General features: G+C 40.3%; 1 protein-coding gene across 1 annotated transcript in view; it reads left to right on the forward strand.

Moving 5' to 3' along the window:
* The first annotated feature begins 207 nt into the window (after positions 1-207).
* The window catches only part of VEGFD (vascular endothelial growth factor D), a 30,068-nt gene continuing 10,416 nt past the window's right edge, over positions 208-19,859 (forward strand). Inside the window, exons 1-3 of the mRNA XM_035542146.1 lie at positions 208-239; positions 845-1,011; positions 18,318-18,528. Coding sequence (XP_035398039.1) covers positions 922-1,011; positions 18,318-18,528 — 301 coding nt within the window. The 5' untranslated portion in view covers positions 208-239; positions 845-921. The remainder of the gene's footprint in view (positions 240-844; positions 1,012-18,317; positions 18,529-19,859) is intronic.

The raw sequence follows: 19,859 nt of genomic DNA on the forward strand, positions 1-19,859 counted from the left end.
TATCTTTTATACATTAGCTTCCTGAACTTTCATTAAAAAATTCAAAATCCTGTGTGTTTTTAAAGATAATTTTAAACTTTCCTTTTAAAAATCTATCCAGAAAACCCTATGCCACATAATAAAAAATGGTCTTTCTTTCTTTCTTTCTCTTTTTCTTTCTCTCCCTCTCTTTCTTTAAAAGGAAGAACTTAAAATTTGTGTGCTGTGTAAGAAACGTGTGCTGAAGTTTCATGTTTCAGGTAATCTTCTTTAAAATAATGGGAGTCTAGATTGCATCAGTTAGTTTAAAAACTGCTATGCTATTGGTAGGGACAAAATGGGATTAGAGCCAAAATTTGACTGTGTTACTGCCAAAGTCTGTATCAGATTTAAGACACATGCTTCTGCAAGCTTCCATGAAGGTTGTGAAAAAAGTTTTAATACAGAGTTGGATTACAGCTCTCTAGCTCAAAACATTGGCCATTACACTACCATCTGAAAAGGCTGCTGTAACACAGAGCACAGAATAGAGCAGATTTCTGCAGTTTTCTGGACCACAGATGGATTTTGAATACCTCTTTGTGCCTTGATGGAAGATATATTAACTTCATTAACTGGAATCCAAACCTGATCATTTGTGAGAGTGTATGTGTATACATACAGATAGAAATCTATTTAAACCCTTATCATGATTTTCTTTCAAGTGCATCTAAAATCTACTCTAAGAAATTGCATTGTCTAGGTGAATTGTTCAAAATAATTGTTTAGAAGAGTAAAGAGCTAGATATTTGCTCTTGTATTTTGGAATCTTCTGTGAGTTTATGACAGAAAAACTGGAATCTTTTCTTGTCTGCATTGGTGATAGAGAAATGCATTTCAAAAGAGACGCCTCTAGCTGTATGACAACGACTGCGTAGTAACCTGTGGATTTTAAACATCAGAATGTACAAACCGTGGGCAACTGTGAATATTTTCATAGTTTCTTTTCTGCATTTGCTGCAAGGATCTGAGTATGAGAATGGATCTGTGAAGGTAGGTGATCTCTGTTTATTGACATGGTTAATAATCCACATTGCCAGAATTATATAAATTTCATGTGCAAGCTGGTGAGCTTCTTGCTGTTTTGGTGTTTGTTTTTGTTTGATTTTTGTTTTGTTTTGTCTGTCTTGTTTTGTTGTGTGTGCTTTTGTGTGTGTGTGTGTGATTGTTCAGTTGCATGGATATTTAGCAGCCATAGAAAAAAGAGGGTCTATATAGAAGTTAAATACATATTAATTGTTTATTACTTTATTATTTTTTACTAGCTATTATTAATTACTTTTAATATACTTTGTTCTTTTATTAAACTTTTAGTATCAGTCATGCAAGACAAAAGGAAAATACAAAGCAAAGCACAAGTCAGAGCACTTGGGATACTTTTTAAATGCACTTTTTTCTTTTGTATTTATGATTTCAGAAGTAAGAACACTGGTGTTGAAAATTTTCCTCTAAAAACACTTGTTCGTCAGTTGCTTACTTGTTTGCCAGAAATCTGAGAAATGTTTTTCTTTTGTTTTACTAGGAAATGTTGTCCAAGACTTTAAAATAAGCAGCAACTAGTAATAATAGAGCACATTGCCTGAAATTCAACCTTTATTCTGAATGCAATGCATGCAAGAAAATTTAAGCTGAAGTTTCACCTAGAGAGTATGATTTTTTCTGTGTCTAACTTTCTGAGAAAATGTGAGAACAGCCAGGACAATCATTTAGAAAAATCAGAACAAAAGCTGGAACAAGATTCTGCATGTGTAGTGTGTCCAAAAATGATTAATTCAGTGTGTGGTCCAGAACAAATTATTATTTCTCACTGACAGAGCAAAACAAGCTAACAGTTTTGTTTTCACTTCAAAAAACCTCCTGCTTGCAAGAGATGACCACACACTACTCTGTGAACTGCACTGAATGTTGACCTGAGGTTTAGAAAAGAAAGGCTAAATTATGTACTTAATTGCAGATTTCTTTTGCCAGCACAAGAAGTTAGCAGTGGTGAGCAATGTGTTTTCAGGATGACTAATGGCTAAAGCCTTTGCCTGCTCACCATTCACAAGCTTTTAATTTACAACCTTAACTATCAAGACTTGGAAGGCATGAAGACCAGTCCAATAATTCTCATATACATTGCCTTCATTCTTATATACATTGCACTGCATGACAAGTCACTGTTTACTCACATGTAGGAATCTCTTTACCTAAATCAGAAAGCACTTTCTAATATAGAATACTAACCACTGTATAATTGGCAATGATGATAATTCTGCCCTCACGTGGAACACAAGTTTATTCAGCTTATTAGCAAATCGCTAGTTAGCTAAGAGCCTTTTAATTAAATTTTGAAACCATATCCATTTTGCCCCACATACATACAAGAGCTCTTCTTGCTAATTTAAACTGGTTTATAGTTTATTGACTGTAATGACATTGCCTAGCCAACATATGCATGTTTGTAATTGTTTTCATTGTAATTTGGCTACCACTCTCAAGCAGCCATCCTAGACATTGGGTATTCTATTTAACAAAAATAACTGTTAGTTTCCAAGACTATCATGAAGGTATTACGTAGATCACACTAAAAAGGGCTATGTTTCACATGCATTGGCTGCTGATTACCACAAGGAAAAGACTGTTGTTTGTTGTTGTTGTTGTTGTTTGTTTGTTTGTTTGTTGTTGTTTGTTTCCTTTCCTGTTTGTTCTGGCTCTTTCTGAGAGATTTTTGGCTAAGCTGTTTTTATTTTATTTATTTTTATTTTAATGTTTGACATAGTGTATTAGGTTTCTGGGTTGTTTTAGCATTTATGGCATGTGGGTTTGTGTGTGTGTGTGTACATGTGAGTATACCCCACAGAAAGTCCTTTATGTTACAGTGCTTCATGGTATACAGGGCTATCTGTATTCTTACCAATTGCACCTCAGATTTTACTTGCAGAACACAGAAGTAATGTATTGTAGTCACCTATCATATCTTATTTTTAAAAAGTTCTTTAAGATCAACAGTAATATTGCCGGGATAAAAAACACAAGGTCAGGATGTAGGTATTAATCACAATTAATGAGACACAGAGAGCCTCCTCCCTCTATCCGTTGTTATAGCAGACCAGGTAACTAAGCTCAACCCAGGACACTTGAAGTTTTAAACCTGTTGATGGACTAAACTGTCAGGTGGTGTCAGAGTGGTAACACATGATAGAGTTTCAGGGGGTTAAGCATTTAAATACTCTCTTTACCCCTGCCACAGTGATCCTCAATAATGCTGTGAAGGTTAAAAAGCTCCTTTACAAGCTGCTGTAATTCAGGGAGTATCTCTGCTGTGCTTGACTTTTCCTAACCCTTCAGAAACACCATACTCTTCTGGGTACAGGACTCTCTTTGTTCCCCACGTGTGCACCAAACCCAGTCATTCCCTGCCTGCCAGACCCCAGTTCTTCCTCCTGTCTACACTTTTGTCCTGTCCCAGTCCCAGCAATCAGTGGCTCCCCAGCCCATATTCCTGGACCTCCCTGGCTTAGGGTCAGTTTCCCTACCAGGATCCCCTTTGCCCTCTCCTTGTGCCACCTTCCTTCCCACTCACATACTGCTGGGCTGGGATAGCCTCCTCCTTCCTCAGACCCTCAGGAGGTCAGTCTCAGTTTTTCAGTGACAGTCTCAGTGCCCTGTTGAACCCTTCTACTTTCCCATCCTGACTGATCATGGTCCCCTCTTCTATCCCTAGCTTCTAGCTTCGTTTTCATGGTCAGGACTTCTTGCCTTTCCATTTTCCTGACCCCAGTTTCTAGTTCTGGTCTCCCCAAATGCTCTCAGGCTCCTTGGCTAGGTCTTGCACTCTTCTGCTAATGTTCCTCTTCCCTCTACACTTTAAATCTGACATCTTCCTTTTCTTGAGCGAGAGGAATGGTGTTGTCCCAGCTCTCAGCTCTGCGGGCTGCTCCTGCTCTGGTCTGCATCCTTGTCCTGCTTAGCTCCAGGCTGGAGTGTGGTCAGCACAAGCCCCATCTGCAGAGTTTAGCTGCTAACCCCTGACAAGTCTCTGCTGAGCATCCGTGAGCTGCTGCTGTTACATTTGGGTGGATATTTACAGAGAGAGCAGGAGGCACATCTGTGCCAACAAAGCTTCCTCAGGTGTCAAAACTTCACATTTGTTATCCACCACAAGGAAATGCTAGACATTCTCAAAGACAAAATTGCCAGAAAAGGCTTTTGCACAGGTATAGAAGGAGCTTCATCCTTAACTGTGAGCAAACCATTTTGTCCGGACAACAAATCATGGGATCATAAAATCACAGAGTGGCTTGGGTTGGAAGGGACCATAAAGATCATCTAATTCCAACCCCCTTGCCATGGACAGGGACACCTTCCACTAAGTCAAAAAGTTATTAAAATCATTTAGAAGCAGACATCTGGCACGGAAAGTTTCAGCTTGGACGTTGAATGTCGGCAATGTTATAACCAACTGGAAAGAGTCTCATGACGGGAAGCAGTACGCAGCTCAGCCTGGGGCAGGGCAATCGTGCAGGTATCAGACAAAACTTCTCAGCTGAACTCATATCAACATTGGCAGTAATCCCTATATTTCACACTCCAGTTATGTGATTCAGGTTGCCAGTCTGACATACTAAATCCTTAGTGAACAATTACGTTTCCACATGGGTTTTCTGATGTCTAAGCATTAATTTTTTTCATCATGAAGTGCTTAAAAATGCCTTGTTGAAGTGTTGTTCTGCCAGTCTCTTACATTATTAAACCCTTCAGCTAAAGCACCACAAACTTAACTGTTGCTTTTCCTGTTTCTCCCCCCCAAACACCTCTTTCCTCTCCCATACAGCAATGACAGACATAGGCTACTTTTTTCCAGAATTTTTAAAATTCGATACAAAAAGGTATGTCCTATATTCGTCAGAGCCGAGGTGACTTTTGCCAGGAAAAGCCCCAATGGTCAGTTGGACCTACTTCTGTCTTCCAGCACTAAAACTGTGTCTCTAATGAGGCCACAGAGTCCTGATCGCTGAGGGGGTGAGTCTCAATGCTCCCTGCCCTGTTCTGCCCCTTATGTTATTTATTATGGGAAAGGCAAGAGAAAGTAATGCCCAAGTTACGACAAACTCAGAGCTTTCTCTTTTTGCAGAGGTCTTCTCCCTGTGACAAACTCTCCTTTGGTTCATTAGAGAGAATCCCACTGCCGATAGGCCTGGGGAGTATCATCGAACTCAAAATCTGGTCAGAAGACAGAGGGGGTAGATAAGCTCAGCCCTGGAGCCAGCTGCTCTCTGCTACATGCACACCTTTTCCACAGCTAATAACCTTTTTTAACTCCGCACCAAATATTGATACAGGCTTAAGTAGCCATTTCTGTTCTGATGGGTCTTAGATTCAACAATCTCATATTGCCATTGCAAGCTGGACAGAAGCAGAAGCCAGTTGCTGGTGCATGGTCCTTGTCCACTGCCCTGCTCTGCTGAAGGCAAGAGCAAAACAGCACTTCCCCATGATCCCTGGAGCACCTTAGTGGAGATGCCTTGCCCTCGGGCAGACATGAAGATACTGGAGAGCCATCACACAGGGAGCTGAAGGAATCAGGAAGCTCTGCATCTCTTCCTTCCTGGAGCCAGCTGCAGTCTGTCTGTGCAACCAAAACAGAGCTCTGCAAATAAACCTGAGCAAGTCTTAGCAGAGCAGGGAGTAAGCTTTTGTCTCTGATTATCACTGATGCTGTTTTTCAGATAGTCAGATCTATGCAGTACTCTAGTAACAGCTTGCAAATGTTGCTTCGTTTCTAGAAAGGATATATTCTAACATTTCTTCTGTCTCATGGATTCTCTTCCTCAAAGGCAACTCCTGGAAGTACAGTCAGCTGCTCAGCAGCTAGAAAAGACTCAGTGAAGATTGTTGGAAACACTTTCTCTCTTTAAACTAGACTTTTCATCCTTACTTCCAGCTTCCTTTCAAAGTTAACAAACTCTTTGAAATACTGATTATGAAATTGTGGTTTTCATAAGTGTTTTCTTATTATCACTGCTGCTCTTGATTCTCTGTGATTACAATCTCTGATAGGCATGATGAGCCAAAAACATGTGGAAAAGTATTTGCAGCATTCCTGCAGAAATGTTTGCCTGTGCTTTTCCTCCAGGACTGGGAAGCTAGCAGGGAGGTTGTGAGGAAAGACAATTTGTTCTGACTTATCTGCTACTGACTTAAGAAGCTACAGTGAAGGATAAGACAACAACCCCGTATATTGCCATGCCACGCGGCATCCATCCTTGGCTCTTATCAGTTGGGAAAGAAAATTGCAAGCACACTGCTGCTTTATCCAGAGCAGCTCTCACTCATGAGAAAAATCCCTCCCAGCTGCTGTTCCAGTCCAGTCCATCTCAGCTGGGATTGTAACGTCTGTGTATAGAGTGCTGAAAAATGCACCAGGCTGTTTAGATTAATCAGATGCAACATTGGAGAAATTCATTCCATTATTCAGCGGTTTGAAATGAAGACAGCACTAATTAAACTTTGACATCAGTCATGGCTCACATCTGGAGCTCTGTAAAGTCCAGGGGAGGCAGGAAGGCAGGTTCAGAGGGCTGTGGAGAACCTTCTGTTAATTCATGATCACAGAGCAATCAGGGCAAGCAATCAGCTCAGGCTCAGCGAGTGTTGCTTGTCTGAGGGCGGTTTGCTGTGGCTTGCTTGTGCTTTCTCCCCCACAGGGATTTGCCTTGTTTCTAGCCACTGATGTGGTGGTATTGATGCAGCTCCCGCAGGAGGCAAGCAGGGCTAGGAGGGGAATAACCTGCTTGAAAAGGGGAAAAAATGGTGCAAAAGCTGACTTGTAAGATCTCTGCTGGTGTGGCTGCAAGTTTTGTTCTGGTTACTACTGTCCCTACTCAGATCTCAGCAAGGTTTGCTGGTGTCTTACCTTCTGTCTGCCTGCCTGGGAAAAATAACTAAGGTACTGTTGTTGTAGGTGATAACTCCTTTATTCTTATTTATTAAGAATCTTGTACAGCACTTTTTATCATTATCACTGATAAAAATGATTGGGGTCGGTGTTTCTTTTAGGCCTTGCTCATAGGGCAAGTAAGTCCAGTGACAAAACCAGCCATTACTATTTCCTGGGCTTGACTTTTAGATGTAGTCCCAAACTGACGGCACTGCTGGGTTAAAGAGTGACCAGAGTTATTTTGCTGCAAGGAGTTAAACCTGATATGATACTTTTCCTAAGGAAACCCTTATAAGTCCCACTATGTGCCGGTCCCCTATAAAACTCTCCACTTGCTCCCTGCTTCCCCAGTACATTATACAAATCTTCATAATTCTTGATGAGACATGGGAAATGGGGACAAAACTCTATGTGCCCCCATGACAGCTGCAGAGACCCCATTTGCCCATGGGAAGACCAAGCAGAATTCATTCTTTCCTTGAATGTTTTTGTGAAACATCTATATTTGGGCTTCTGTATCAGTGAATAGTAGAACTATTCAGCATGGTATTTTAGTTTGCTCACATTAAGAAAAATTAACTTTTTGAAGGACATCTGCATATTTGTTTTCTTTTTACCCCAGATCTGACCTAAACGGTATGACCATTCAGCCAGTGGCAGAACGCCACCTAGGGTTCTTACTGTTTTGGCAGAATGGCACTTAGAAAAACTGGGACACACGTTTGAACACGTAGGGTTTGGTGATCCAGTGTGGGCACTGCATGGGTTTGGAAAGGGGTGGTTACTCTGCTTATTATCAGGTCAGGATGGCTTTGCCAGAACCACCTTTTTTAGACCAGAAGCATGCTGAGTTAGTTTTTGAGAGCTCATTGTCACTACAGTGCAGTCACTATTTGCATGCAGTTGGGAAAGGAATCATATCTGAGTCGTGTTAAATTACAAGAAAGTTGCATCATGTTGCTGTATCATATGTCACATTGCACACAGAGAATGTGCCATACAAACAGGCAAAACTTTTCACTTTAATTAGCAGTGTGACTCAGAAACCATGTTAGGATACTTTCCTGAACTGCTAGGGAAATATTACTTAAGAAAAATTACAATTCCAGGAAAAAGTGTGCATGTGATTGGGGTAACATAAGTTCACTCAGTACTGGCAGTGGCTCTGCTTTGTGAAGTGACATTTGGAAATCCGGCCATACGATTGGCTAGTCATACTTCCAAAACATTTGTTGAAGTGTCTTGGGGCAAAACCAGAAACCAGTGAAAGCACTAACTGAAAGAATCTTCATCACATTAAAATTATTTTCAAATATTAAAAGAATATATAGTCATCTGATTTCGTCCAATTCTCTATTACTGAGACATTCCAAAATCACTGTCCAAACCCCAGTGATTTCCAATGACAAATATCAAAAGAAAGTGACTACACAGTCTTTGTAAACATCTGCAATATGCTATTTTTGACATGTGTACTGTGTCACAGTGTTAAACAGGCACCTAGCATTGTATACGATGAAGTAAGAGCTTATGTAATGTCTCTAGCTGTGCTCTGTGGTGAGCGTGTCTGCCTGAACACATTGCAGCTATGCCAGAGCATACAATCAAGCACAGAAGTAGAGGTTGAGAAAACATACTGTAGGATTCCCGTAGCTGTCAGTAGCATTTGGGATATACCAAGCAGTTACCACCCTGGGCATTTATGACAATCCCTATCTGTCCTTTCACTGACCAAGCAAATATACTTTGCATGATTACCACAGGAGGAGCCTAAAGGCAAAGTCTCAATGTAGATAACCAGGCTTGAAAAGGAAGAAACTCCACACCACAGTAGACCTATTTCTTTTTTCCATCTATCCATCTTGTTTTTCCATCACTACCAACAAGGCGAGGCATAGTGAATGCTGTTATCTTCAAAAGCATACTTTAGCTGCTGTGAGGGAGTTTCCCATGAGAGCCAAAAGACCTGGCTGTGGGAAGGAAGATTTGTTTGATGAGAGTTGTAGTTGATTCTAAAAATATTTGCTGGCTAGAAAAAGAAAAAAAAAAAACAAAACACAACATTCATAATAATTATTAATTTTAATTAAAAAAGATCTATCTGGACAAAAATATATAGTTGTAAGAAATATTCTGATACATTATCAGTTTGTGATTGTTTAGACACATAAAAGAAATGAAATAATCTGAGATTCATGGTTTTACCTCCAAGTCATGCAACATTCTGCTGTTTTCACTTCTTTGCTTTGAGTATTTAGTTTCATTCAAACCAAATGTTCAGAGTAGAATAACCAAAATGTCTCATGTCTGAGGATTTTGATAATGTAATCACATTACTAAAGTGCAACAAGTCTGATTTGTTTGCTGTAGCACCACAAAAGATATATTCTAATTGAAAAGGCCATTCAAAATATAAAACAGCTGTTCTCCTGAAGACACAGGGTAGCTAATATGATTTACTTGTAAAAGCATATCATCCTCAGCTAAATTATAAGCTGTTTATCACCACCTTGACTACTAATCTTAGGAAATGGGTAATTAAGTCTCCTGTTTTCACTGGGAGTGAGGCGAGAGCCTGGAGGAGAAGAGTCTGGAGGGAACTTTTAACATGCTAAACAGCAACATTGGAGCAGTCTAGAAGTTGCTTCTCCAGTTTTGGTTCTTGGCCAAATGATGTGCTGACAAATTTTTATCAAAAGAGACCCTCAAACATCACTTCTTTATCAGTGAGAAATATGACTCTCAGATGAATGTTTCCATTAGTCCCCTGCTCCCTGATAAAACACCAGATAAAACTATCAGTTTTACCACTTTATGTTCCTCCCAAAACCACATATAATGTAACTGTCAGACCTTCTTTCTGTGCTCTGGCCATTTGCTGCTGCTCTTCTTTACAGGACAGGGGCTATGCAGTTTCTCTTTCAGCAGCATTGACACACTAGACCCTGTGGGATGACTGGACTGATCACACAGTGACCCTTTCCTGAGAGGAAGTATGGTCAAGACACTCTTTAACTCTGGAGGCAGACAGCAGAGAGGTGTCTCCTGGGCTTTGGATGGGGGAAGCAAAACTTTTGTTCTGCCTGCTTTCCAAACTTTGAGCTCTATCTGGGCAAGCAGGCAATGGTGAGGGTAGAGAGATGACCTTCAGGCTTTCCACCCAGAGGACCATTTTCTGCTCCTTGGCCAAATCAGGAGTAGCTGTCTGGGCACTGCAGCTAGAAGATGCATTTTTGACACATGCATATGTTTGCTTGTGGGAGTTATATGGAGTCACTCTTTGATGCAGTTGCAGAAAATACTGTAGCAGTGGACACATCTGAAAAGCTGAGAGTATTAGCAGTCACATCAAGGCCTCAATTTGCTGAGAGGGCTTTTGTGCAGAAAAAAGTTGCCCCAGTACTTGGGGGAGTCCTCAAGCCCCCCCCCAACTTCTTTGACTATCATATATATGATAGGGTTTTTCAACTGTAACACAGTCCCTAGTAATTTTGTATTTGGGGAAAGACTTGGTCATTTCCAACCTCTTAAAAAGAAATTCTGTCCAGTTGCATGTTTTTTGCAATCTACTCAGACAATATAGTTGTAGTCTTTCAACACAATTTCCTCTGAAGAAAGAACTTTAAAAAAAGTGAAAGCTAGAAGTCAGCCTCACTGGACCAACAGTTGACTTTACCATAAGCTGCATATCCCTCCAGATTATTGATGCTGTAATTGGAATGACAGCCCAGGTGAGTGTCCAGATAAGTCTGAGAGCTTGAATTTTTTTCCTGAGTATTGGAACAGATTTAAGTTTTTGTTTAAACAGTCTCCATGTGAAGGTGGAATGAAGTACTGAAAGCCCCTGAAGCTTCATCCATGTTTCTGATAAAGACGGAAGAGCCTGTAAATGTCAGTGAGAAATTCCATGAGAATCCTATTTGTTTTAGGGAAGAATATTAGTAGGAAGTCAAAATATCTCATTGTTTTGTCTCTATGAGGTCACATTCATTATAATTAAAAATAGCTTCTTTGTGCACTAATAATGCATAGATAATCATGAGCCCAGAGGGGATACTGTCAGGGATGGTATTACATAGATCAAAAGTTCATAGCTGACAGAGAATCAAAGTTCTGATTTTAGAGGAGCTGTTGAAAACATTTTTTTTTTTTCTCCTCACAAATGAAATACAATGGTGATGATAAAATTAGTGCAAGCTATTATGTGTCAGACATGGTAAAGTTAAACTCCCCATGCTAGATGTTTAAAAGCTGAGGCAGTTACTTCTTGATAAGGCTGTAAGTTACTACTGCAAATCTGATGCTTTCAAACTGCAGAAGAGTTTCACAATTTTATTGTCTGTTATGCAACACCCAAGAATACAAGATGCTGTAAAATTGACAATATTTGTTATGATAAAACTTGACACTGGTTGGACCCCTGCTATCTCAAAATCACGGCCTATGACTCTAAGCATTATTTTCTGTGTTTTCTTGGTAATCTCTTTGGATGAATGCCTTCCTCTGTTTTCTCTTTTCTTCTACTTTGGTTGTAGTCACCATGTTAGGGATGGTCTCTTTATTTTGTGTTTATACCCAAGGCCCATACTCCTGGAAACCACAATAATGCTAGAAATAGTTACTAAAAATGATGCAAATCATCAAAAGGAGTTCCTCTTACTGCAGAGATTATACAGAAACTTGTCGATTTCATCAGGGAAATGCTCAAACAATGACTTCAGGCACCATCTTTGTGTAGGAGCTGGGCTGTTTTCCTGCCAAGGGAGAACAAGACTTTTCCACAAGAAGTCGCTTTCAGTGTAGAGATTCCTTGGTCAGATCGGCTAACAGACTACACTATGAACCACAGCGTGGCTTTGAGGCAGGGCATGAAGTAAGGTCCTCCACCCAGGCAACTAGCAGTCCTCGTCTTTAGCCAGTCCCAGGTCCTTTAGGCCTTGGTGCAGTTGCATCGTCTGGTTGCATGAAGTCTTTGTGACTTCTTTTGAGCTACATGTGGCTGCTACTGCTGCATCAAGCACATGGCACTCACGTAAAGCTTCAAAATGTTCTCATTTGCTGCCAGCACTCTTTGTCGATGTCCAAGTACCCTCACTTTGTGATGAAACCTCCCCCACTAAATTGGTTAATTTTGAAATATGTAGTTTGAACTTAGCTTAAACCTGCTTGGCAATGTTTGTAATACAATGGCATTAAGAGAATCATAACTCTTTGCTACGCAGCTAAAATCTGCTTTGTTTGGCAAGATAAAGTTCTTACCTTCTTTTTATTGTTTAACTGCTGAGAAGATGGATCATAAAACAGTGCAAGGTTATTGAGAGGTTCCTTAATCATTTGTCCTGGCTCCAGACATAGTGATAATGTTGAAGCTTTCCATTGGTATTTGTGCAGCGCTTGCCACAATATTATCTGTGACCCTAAATCGGAAAAAAAAATGTTCTCTTTCAGAAGAGATGTTACACATGTATAGCTTTGAGAAGAGGTTTATGTCCCACTGTGGATAAGGACTGCTGGGGCTGGGGCTAAAAGAAAGTGGTTTAGACATCTGTGTAAGCTTTAGTGATGTCTTTCTTGAGTCTGCAAGTGTGCCTGAGTATAAAGTGAAATGCAAGTAGAACTTTCCTCAGTGCGTGTAATATATGGATTTTGATAAACCTTTATTTTTGCCTTGTCATACATGCAAAATATTATTCACTGTGCATCTGTTTTCTTAAATAAAAATACTTATAATTACTGAACTTGAAAAGAATTAATTTGGGGTCCTAGGCATGTGTTTGTGGTATGGGTCCTTGAGTAAATTTAGGACTTCAGTGGGCCTTTCTTTCACCATTGCATTCATCACATCTTTTCTCTGTTCAAAATACCTCCAGGAGATCCTGAATGGGCCAAATACAGCACTAATGCAGAGATCATCTGTGACATACTAGAAGGAGTGAAATGTAAAAATGTATTGTGTTCTGCTGGCTCACTCAGACATCAGTTTGAAATGTGTAGGATACTTTTTCCTTAAGCAAGAAACCTGGGAGTTTGTCAAGCATGAAGAAAAGGTGCAAGCCGTTGAGTGGCAACATCTGATAGGAGCTTGACCATACTAACTCTCAAGAAGGGGCACGGTTTGAGCAGTGCAGACTAATTGTGAAATTCTGCATCTGTACAACCTGACACACAAGACAAATGTTTGACTATTATAAGTTAACAAGGTAATGAACTCTGTCTGATTTAAACCATCTTCCAAGGTGGGAAAGGCCCCTGAATGTACCACTGCTCTTTCTCTTTTTTCTTTCCAATGCTAACTACTTTTAGAGTTCTCTGGCATCTGAGATTGCTAGGAAGAAGATAGATAGTCCATTATGGTTTCTTTTGGAAGGACAGAAGTTGTAATTATCCAAAAATCACAATGTTAACCCACGTTATCATTTCCTGATGTCAATGATATTGCTCATAGTCCAAATGCAGGAAAATAGATATTCCTCTTTGAACTGAAGAAAGTTTTGGAACATATGGGAGGTTCCTGTCATGAAAAACAGAAAAATTGATTTGAGTACAAATCAGATTTTTATCTTTGGGCATGGAATTCATTGTGATGCTTTGAAAAATGATATTAAAAGTAGCAACAAGATGAAGAGATAAGAATGAACTACTCAAACCTACTATACTACTTGTACTTTGTTTTGTTATTTGTTATTGATGAGTTCTAAGCAAACATTTATTGTAGGCAATAACATTATGTACATAGTTTACTATGGGGTATACATTTATGGGTAGAGAAAGTTTGTGACATTTTGAGATTTCCAGTGATATGGTTCCAAAGATATATTTTTATTTTTATTTTTTTCTTTTTGGGATCATGTAAAGAATGTTGTCCTGGCCCTTTCTCAATAGCTCCTCTGTTTCTTTCTCTCTCAAACCTTAATGGAAATTTTAAGCTTTTGGGGGCCAGAGATCATCATTTTGCCAACTATGTGAGCAATGCTAAGTGCAGTGAATTCCTGTTCCACAGCTAGATTGCAACCATCACAACCAACTACCACAGTGGTGAAAGCTCATCCCAGATAACCACTAAAATCTTTGGTGACCTAAGAGAAGGGGAGTGAGGGCATGACAGGGAGAAAAAATGGATGTCCCTACATCAAGAGGTTGAACAACTCAGCCTGAGTTAGATTTCATTAGGCTCTCACCTGACCCATCGCTTAAGAGTGTGGAGAAAAAAGGAAAAATAAACATAAAAGTACAGCTTTCCAAGCAGTACAAGATGATGAAAGCAGAATGGCGAATGTTGCAGGTAGACAAGAACTGAGAAGGGCACAGGTGGTGCACATGACACCATGACAGGGGGAGGAACCTGGAAGGAAGGGCTCTCGTTATCAGAGAAAGCCTGAGAAAGGGAGGAAGGGGTCCCTGAAAAGTTTGAAGTCACATGAAGGTGACTGCAGTTAGGAGAAGCAGATAGAAAGTGTCTCTGTTCCTCTTGCTTGTTCTGGGGACCTGGACCTCCCAAAAATAACAGTGGAGATTTGACCCCTTTGCATGCTGTCCACTTGCTATCACTGTGAGAAGGAAAAAAAGTCTTCGATTATCACATGAGGTGTAGGTTTGGAATGTCGTCAAATCTAACACCTTTATCCAATTTCACATTTTGAAACATTTATTCATCTTTCTGTGCAAAGCTGCAGTCTTCCAAGCGGAGCTTTTCAGTCGGCCAGAGTATGTTTGTCTGTAACTAAACAGGGCTTGAATTCAAACTGTTGTACATGAAAGAAGTGTCCACATCTGTGTAGCATTAGCAGTCATATGGTATGTCATCTGTGATATTGCCTGAGACCATAAAAGGTTTTATGTTTTCAGATGATGCTGTCCTTTTCAAAACACACTAAATACAAATGTATGCTTGAGAAAGATTTTGTGACCACACACTATTCAGTGCTGCTGTGCCATAACAAGAGAGTGCCCCAGATGAGGCCATAATCCCGCTGGTGGGGCTGCTGCATCTTCCATGTGTTTTCATTTTTTTTTTCCTTCTATAAGCTTTTAGTTTTAAATGCTTTTAAGTTGTGGATATCCATCTCTATGGTCAAACTGTATAAAGATGAGAGACTTCTTTCTAGATTATGAACAGTCTGTCCATGCTCTAGCAAGTGTTTAAAAGAACATCTTATTGAGTGTATTGTAAAAGTCTCAATGAAGACAAAACAAATGTGTAAGGCAGTATTCATTGTTCCTGTTTCAGCACCTAGAAGAAAATGAGATGTTTGTCTTCAAATGTTTTATGTCCCAGAAAGCTGCAGTGGGATTCGTTTAACCAAAGATCCACAACACAGATGACTGTTGTGATCTGGTGAGCCTTGACTTACTGGGCAGCTAGCAGATTTTCAACATGATTTCAAATACCTCATGGTCTACAAGTGTCTATTTCTCTACCTTGGCTTTAGAGGGAGCTGAGAGTGACTAGGTCACAGACAAAATAGATGTCCACAGTGTAAAAATCTACAATTACTTGGGATTCAGCCCTCTCCAAATATCTATCAGTACCTTCTGCTTACCATCATGCCTAGTGTCAGTAGTGCTCAGAGGGAGAGACAGCACTTTATCTCAATGCTGTTGTTGATATGGGAAATGGCATCAGGAAATTTTGTATTGGATTCCTAGGAAGAAGTTAAAAAATCAGCTGAAAAATCTGTTCCCTCCAGGAAGAAGTCAAATATAAGAAGAAGGAACATAATTATCCTGACATTGTGCTGGGAGGCAACTGACTATCCCATTAAATGAAGAGCTTGTGTATCTGTTAGGAAATAGGAAGACAGTAAAGGCAGATGATTCACTTCAGGGTTGAATAGCCCTGGCACAGAGAAGCAATAACTCAGTTCCAAGGACTCTGTGTGAGTTTTGGATAATCATGGTGTAGTTAACTAGGTTTAACTTCTAATGACTGTAAAGGGAATTCTGTAATGTACATTGCTCTTCCCATTTCCTTTCACTGCACTTCTCTAATTTCCAATATAAGAGAAAGAGTGAAAGAGAAGGAACAACCTGCATACATAGGCAAGCTTTGTCAATACCACTATAGTGCATCAATATCAGAGGTACACTTTTGTAATTACCACAATTCAAAATCCATTCGATATGCATTTTTTTTGTACAAAATTGAATTCTATTAATAAAACTTTTTCCTCTTTCTATACAATATTAGTTTTGCAGGCATAAAGTCAGTTAATTTCCACATCAATGAATTCGTATAGCTTTAAAAATACAAAGATACTTTAAGCAGTACAAATTTTTGCCTTAGATAAGCACAGAGATCTTTTCTGTACCATGAGGCATGCATACTTTTTGTGTATTTTTTGACCTTAAGATTAAAATTAGTTTTCTCCTATAATAACACTTGATATTTAAGTGAAAGAAATGGAAAAGCAAGTCCTAACTACTGACTTCTACAAGAAATGCAGAGATGTGTCTTTTCATTTACAGAATAGCATCATATAATTTTACTGGTTCTCTGTAATTTCATTCTAGTTTAAAGGTCTTGGATGCTGATCTAGCTTGAACATTTTTTTTTCTTTCTTTTTTTTTTCACTTTAAAGACAAAAAAACATTAATGCTTAATACATTTCATTTTTAACATCTTTGGTCCCATTACCACACCACCCCTGGTCCCGTACTCATATGTTTTGCAGGGTCAAGGAGACAGTATGTGTATGAGAGTGAATATAAGCTGCGGTTCTTTGAAAAAATAACTCCTGACATATTGACCTCAAACTGAATTTGAGCTTTCCTAGATCAGCAAAATTTTGGGTAGCTTGTTTGTAAAACTGTCGTGCAGTTAAGTTACTGGTGCTAATTTTTCACATTCCTTTTGACCTATTTGTCCATAAGTATTGAGATGGGCTTTCCAGTTTTCACCACAGATGAAATGTATGAGAAATGATACACCTATGAAAAGCAGCCATCTCTTTCATCATAATAAAGCATGGCAGCTTTCTAGAGCACGATACAATGTTCCATATGGGCATAAAAGAAGAGTAAATAACTTATTCCGGTTAACTACTTAGGGAATTTTAGGTCAGTGGAAGGTAATTATGCAAAAATGAACTTGGCCAGTGTGTACAAGCTAACATCTGTATCATTGCAAAATAAATGCCACAGATGTTTTAATAACGAACAACAGATGTGGTCAATGCCTAGGTTTCAGATCTCATCTAGAAATCTCTCTCTCATAGGTGACTCTTCCCCTCACTCTTTCCCTAGGCTTATGCAGAACACTAGCTGGCTGCTGGCTGGGACTGCAGGCTGCTGACTGCCTAATCACCAGCTCCCATCTTTCAGCCTTGCCTTTAGGATGTGGTGCATTATTTATGAGAGCTGGCAGTGCAGCCCTTTATCTGCCAGTCAGAAAGCACAGCCGACTGCATTACCAGAGAACACAGCTGAGCACCAGCCCAGCAGAGCACAGCCATTTACAAAGATAACCTTTTGCTTGGGTTGGAGGCAGTAGTTTTTAGCAGACCTGGTGAGTCAGTGGAAATAAATATGCAGTGTCTTGGTAAAGGCACACAGATGTCAGAAAGCAGCAGCCAAAGAAACCAGTATTGTTGTGGTGTGCCGTGCACTATTAAGTTTCTGTTAAAAAGGTATTTTTAAGTGAATAATGACTTTAAACTAACAGTGTAGGCCTTTGTAGGGAGTGTTCTCCCATGGAAGTGGAGAACGGTCATGTACCTCATGAAGGTGGAAAATGCAATGACTGCACTAACACTGCTGCACAGCCACAGCATGGAGGCTTGGTGTGAGGCCACCTTGGCTGACTTGGGCATGACCCAGATGACAATCGTGGTGGGAAACAGCAGATGCACCCTGCACTTTGCAGCACGTTGAATGTCGTGTTTGCCCACTGTGTGGGTCGGCCCTCATATTTAGGGCATCTCCTGGCTATATCACCTACTCTTGCAGTGATGTCTCCTGATCGACACCAGAGTTTTGCCACCCAAGGTGGCTCTCTGCAAAGGTGCCTGGGTTGTCCTTGCCAGCTGAACTCATTCAGGTCGTCTGCAGAGGTGACCCAGTGCTGGCATGACATGCCAGGTTCCCTGGGGAGCAGGGACACGGGGAGTGCAGCCTGCATTGGTCGATCAGCTCTGATGGCTGTGATGGAAAGGATGAGGAAGGGGGTATCTCACCTTCCCAATTTATAAGGGCACAAATGCTGTGGATCGGTCTGACATCAGGCACCATTAAAAACAGGGACATTCCTGTGTTCTCCTTTTTTCCCAGGTATTCTCAGCTCTTCTCAGCAATATGCTGCCTCTGGTGCAAGTGCTGCGTGTGCTGCATCTGGGACAGGCTGTAAATGTACTGGCTTTCTGACTTCCCCCTTTCCTTCCAGAGGACATCTCTGTCAGCACTGGAGCGGTCAGAGCAGCAGATCAGGAGAGCATCCAGCCTGGAAGAGCTGCTTCGAATCACTCATTCTGAGGACTGGAAGCTGTGGAAATGCAGGCTAAAACTCAAAAGTCTGGCCAATTTAGACTCCCGCTCTGCATCACATCGCTCCACCAGGTTTGCTGCTGCTTTCTATGACATCGATACACTGAAAGGTGGGTGCAGGTTTGGAGTCTGGTTGCAGCTTCAGGACCATCGTTTCTTATGCAGTAATGGGTTAATTGCCAGGGGTTTCCTAGAATACACCTGGACTGGAAAGAGCAAGGCATTCATGGAAAATGACTCTATACAAAAAAATGTCAGGCAACAGTCTGAGTATGTCTCCTTCTTTTATGGGCAAATCAGGCTTACTGTACTGTGTACCATTTGAAGGAAAGATGTATTATGTATGAATTTGTCACTCCACAAAAAGAGGGGAAGTAAACATGCATAGAGTGGGCTGGAATGATGGGCTGAGGGGCCTGCCAGCAGCATCTTGCCAGATCATGGAATTTGCTTGCAGGCAAAAACAAACGAGCTTTACAACAGGCATCAAAATCCCTTTCTTTATTAGGTGTGTTTTGATATAAGGCACTGCACATCGTCAGCGGTGTCTGAGTGGGAACTGCAGGAAGGAGGTATTGCCCTAATCTTCTCTCTCTATTTGAGGAAATCTCCCTAGAGAGAAGTAGTCTTTGAAACCGCCAGCCAGCACCTGAGTGAAGGGAATCACATTCTGTTCCCCCACGTGGAGCAAAAATGAATACTGTTCCCTGTAGGTGAGAGACTCAAGGGCCATTATATGTTCACTGATGTAAAATAAAAGATCAAGTACTATGCTTCAGTCACGGAGATGGATTTCCTACAGCAAAGCTACACTATAGGCTAACCAAGTATAGATCAAGCTATTCTTTTTTGTTCAGTCTTTACCCTGAAGTGACATGACCATATCACTTTCCTTTGGGGAAATCGGATATTGCTGATCCTGTTCCAGCACTGCTTTTACAATAACCACAGCCACATTTGCACGCAATTGCTGTCGCTTTCATATCTATTGCTTCTACATTTCAACTAAATTATGACTGAGCAAAGGCCTCAATTTAGCTCTCTGAGCCATGAAACAGAAATGCAGAGATGAATGCCAGTCTGAAAAGGGTTTTTATGTGACAGGCATGGCTTTAAGCATCTCATAAAAATTTTGTAGAGACAACAAAACAAAAGCAAACAAACAACAACAAAAATACACAAACCAAACAAAACAAACCCCAGCATCCAATACAGATTGGAAGAACAACTAAGGGGACTTTAATTAATGTTACACATTTTGTTTGCACACCTTTACAAGCCTATACAGAAACATTAGGAGTTCCTGTAGCTGTTATTAGAAGTAGTACCCAGGGTCAAATGCTGTATTTCTCTATTCACTGTTGCTCAATGAGTGAGCCTCTGTATTTATGAAAAAAATAAATGTTCCTTTTGTCAATACACTGAAACAACAAAGGATGTT

The sequence above is a fragment of the Cygnus atratus genome, chromosome 1 (genome assembly GCF_013377495.2).
Source record: "Cygnus atratus isolate AKBS03 ecotype Queensland, Australia chromosome 1, CAtr_DNAZoo_HiC_assembly, whole genome shotgun sequence".
NCBI classification, from domain to species: domain Eukaryota; kingdom Metazoa; phylum Chordata; class Aves; order Anseriformes; family Anatidae; genus Cygnus; species Cygnus atratus.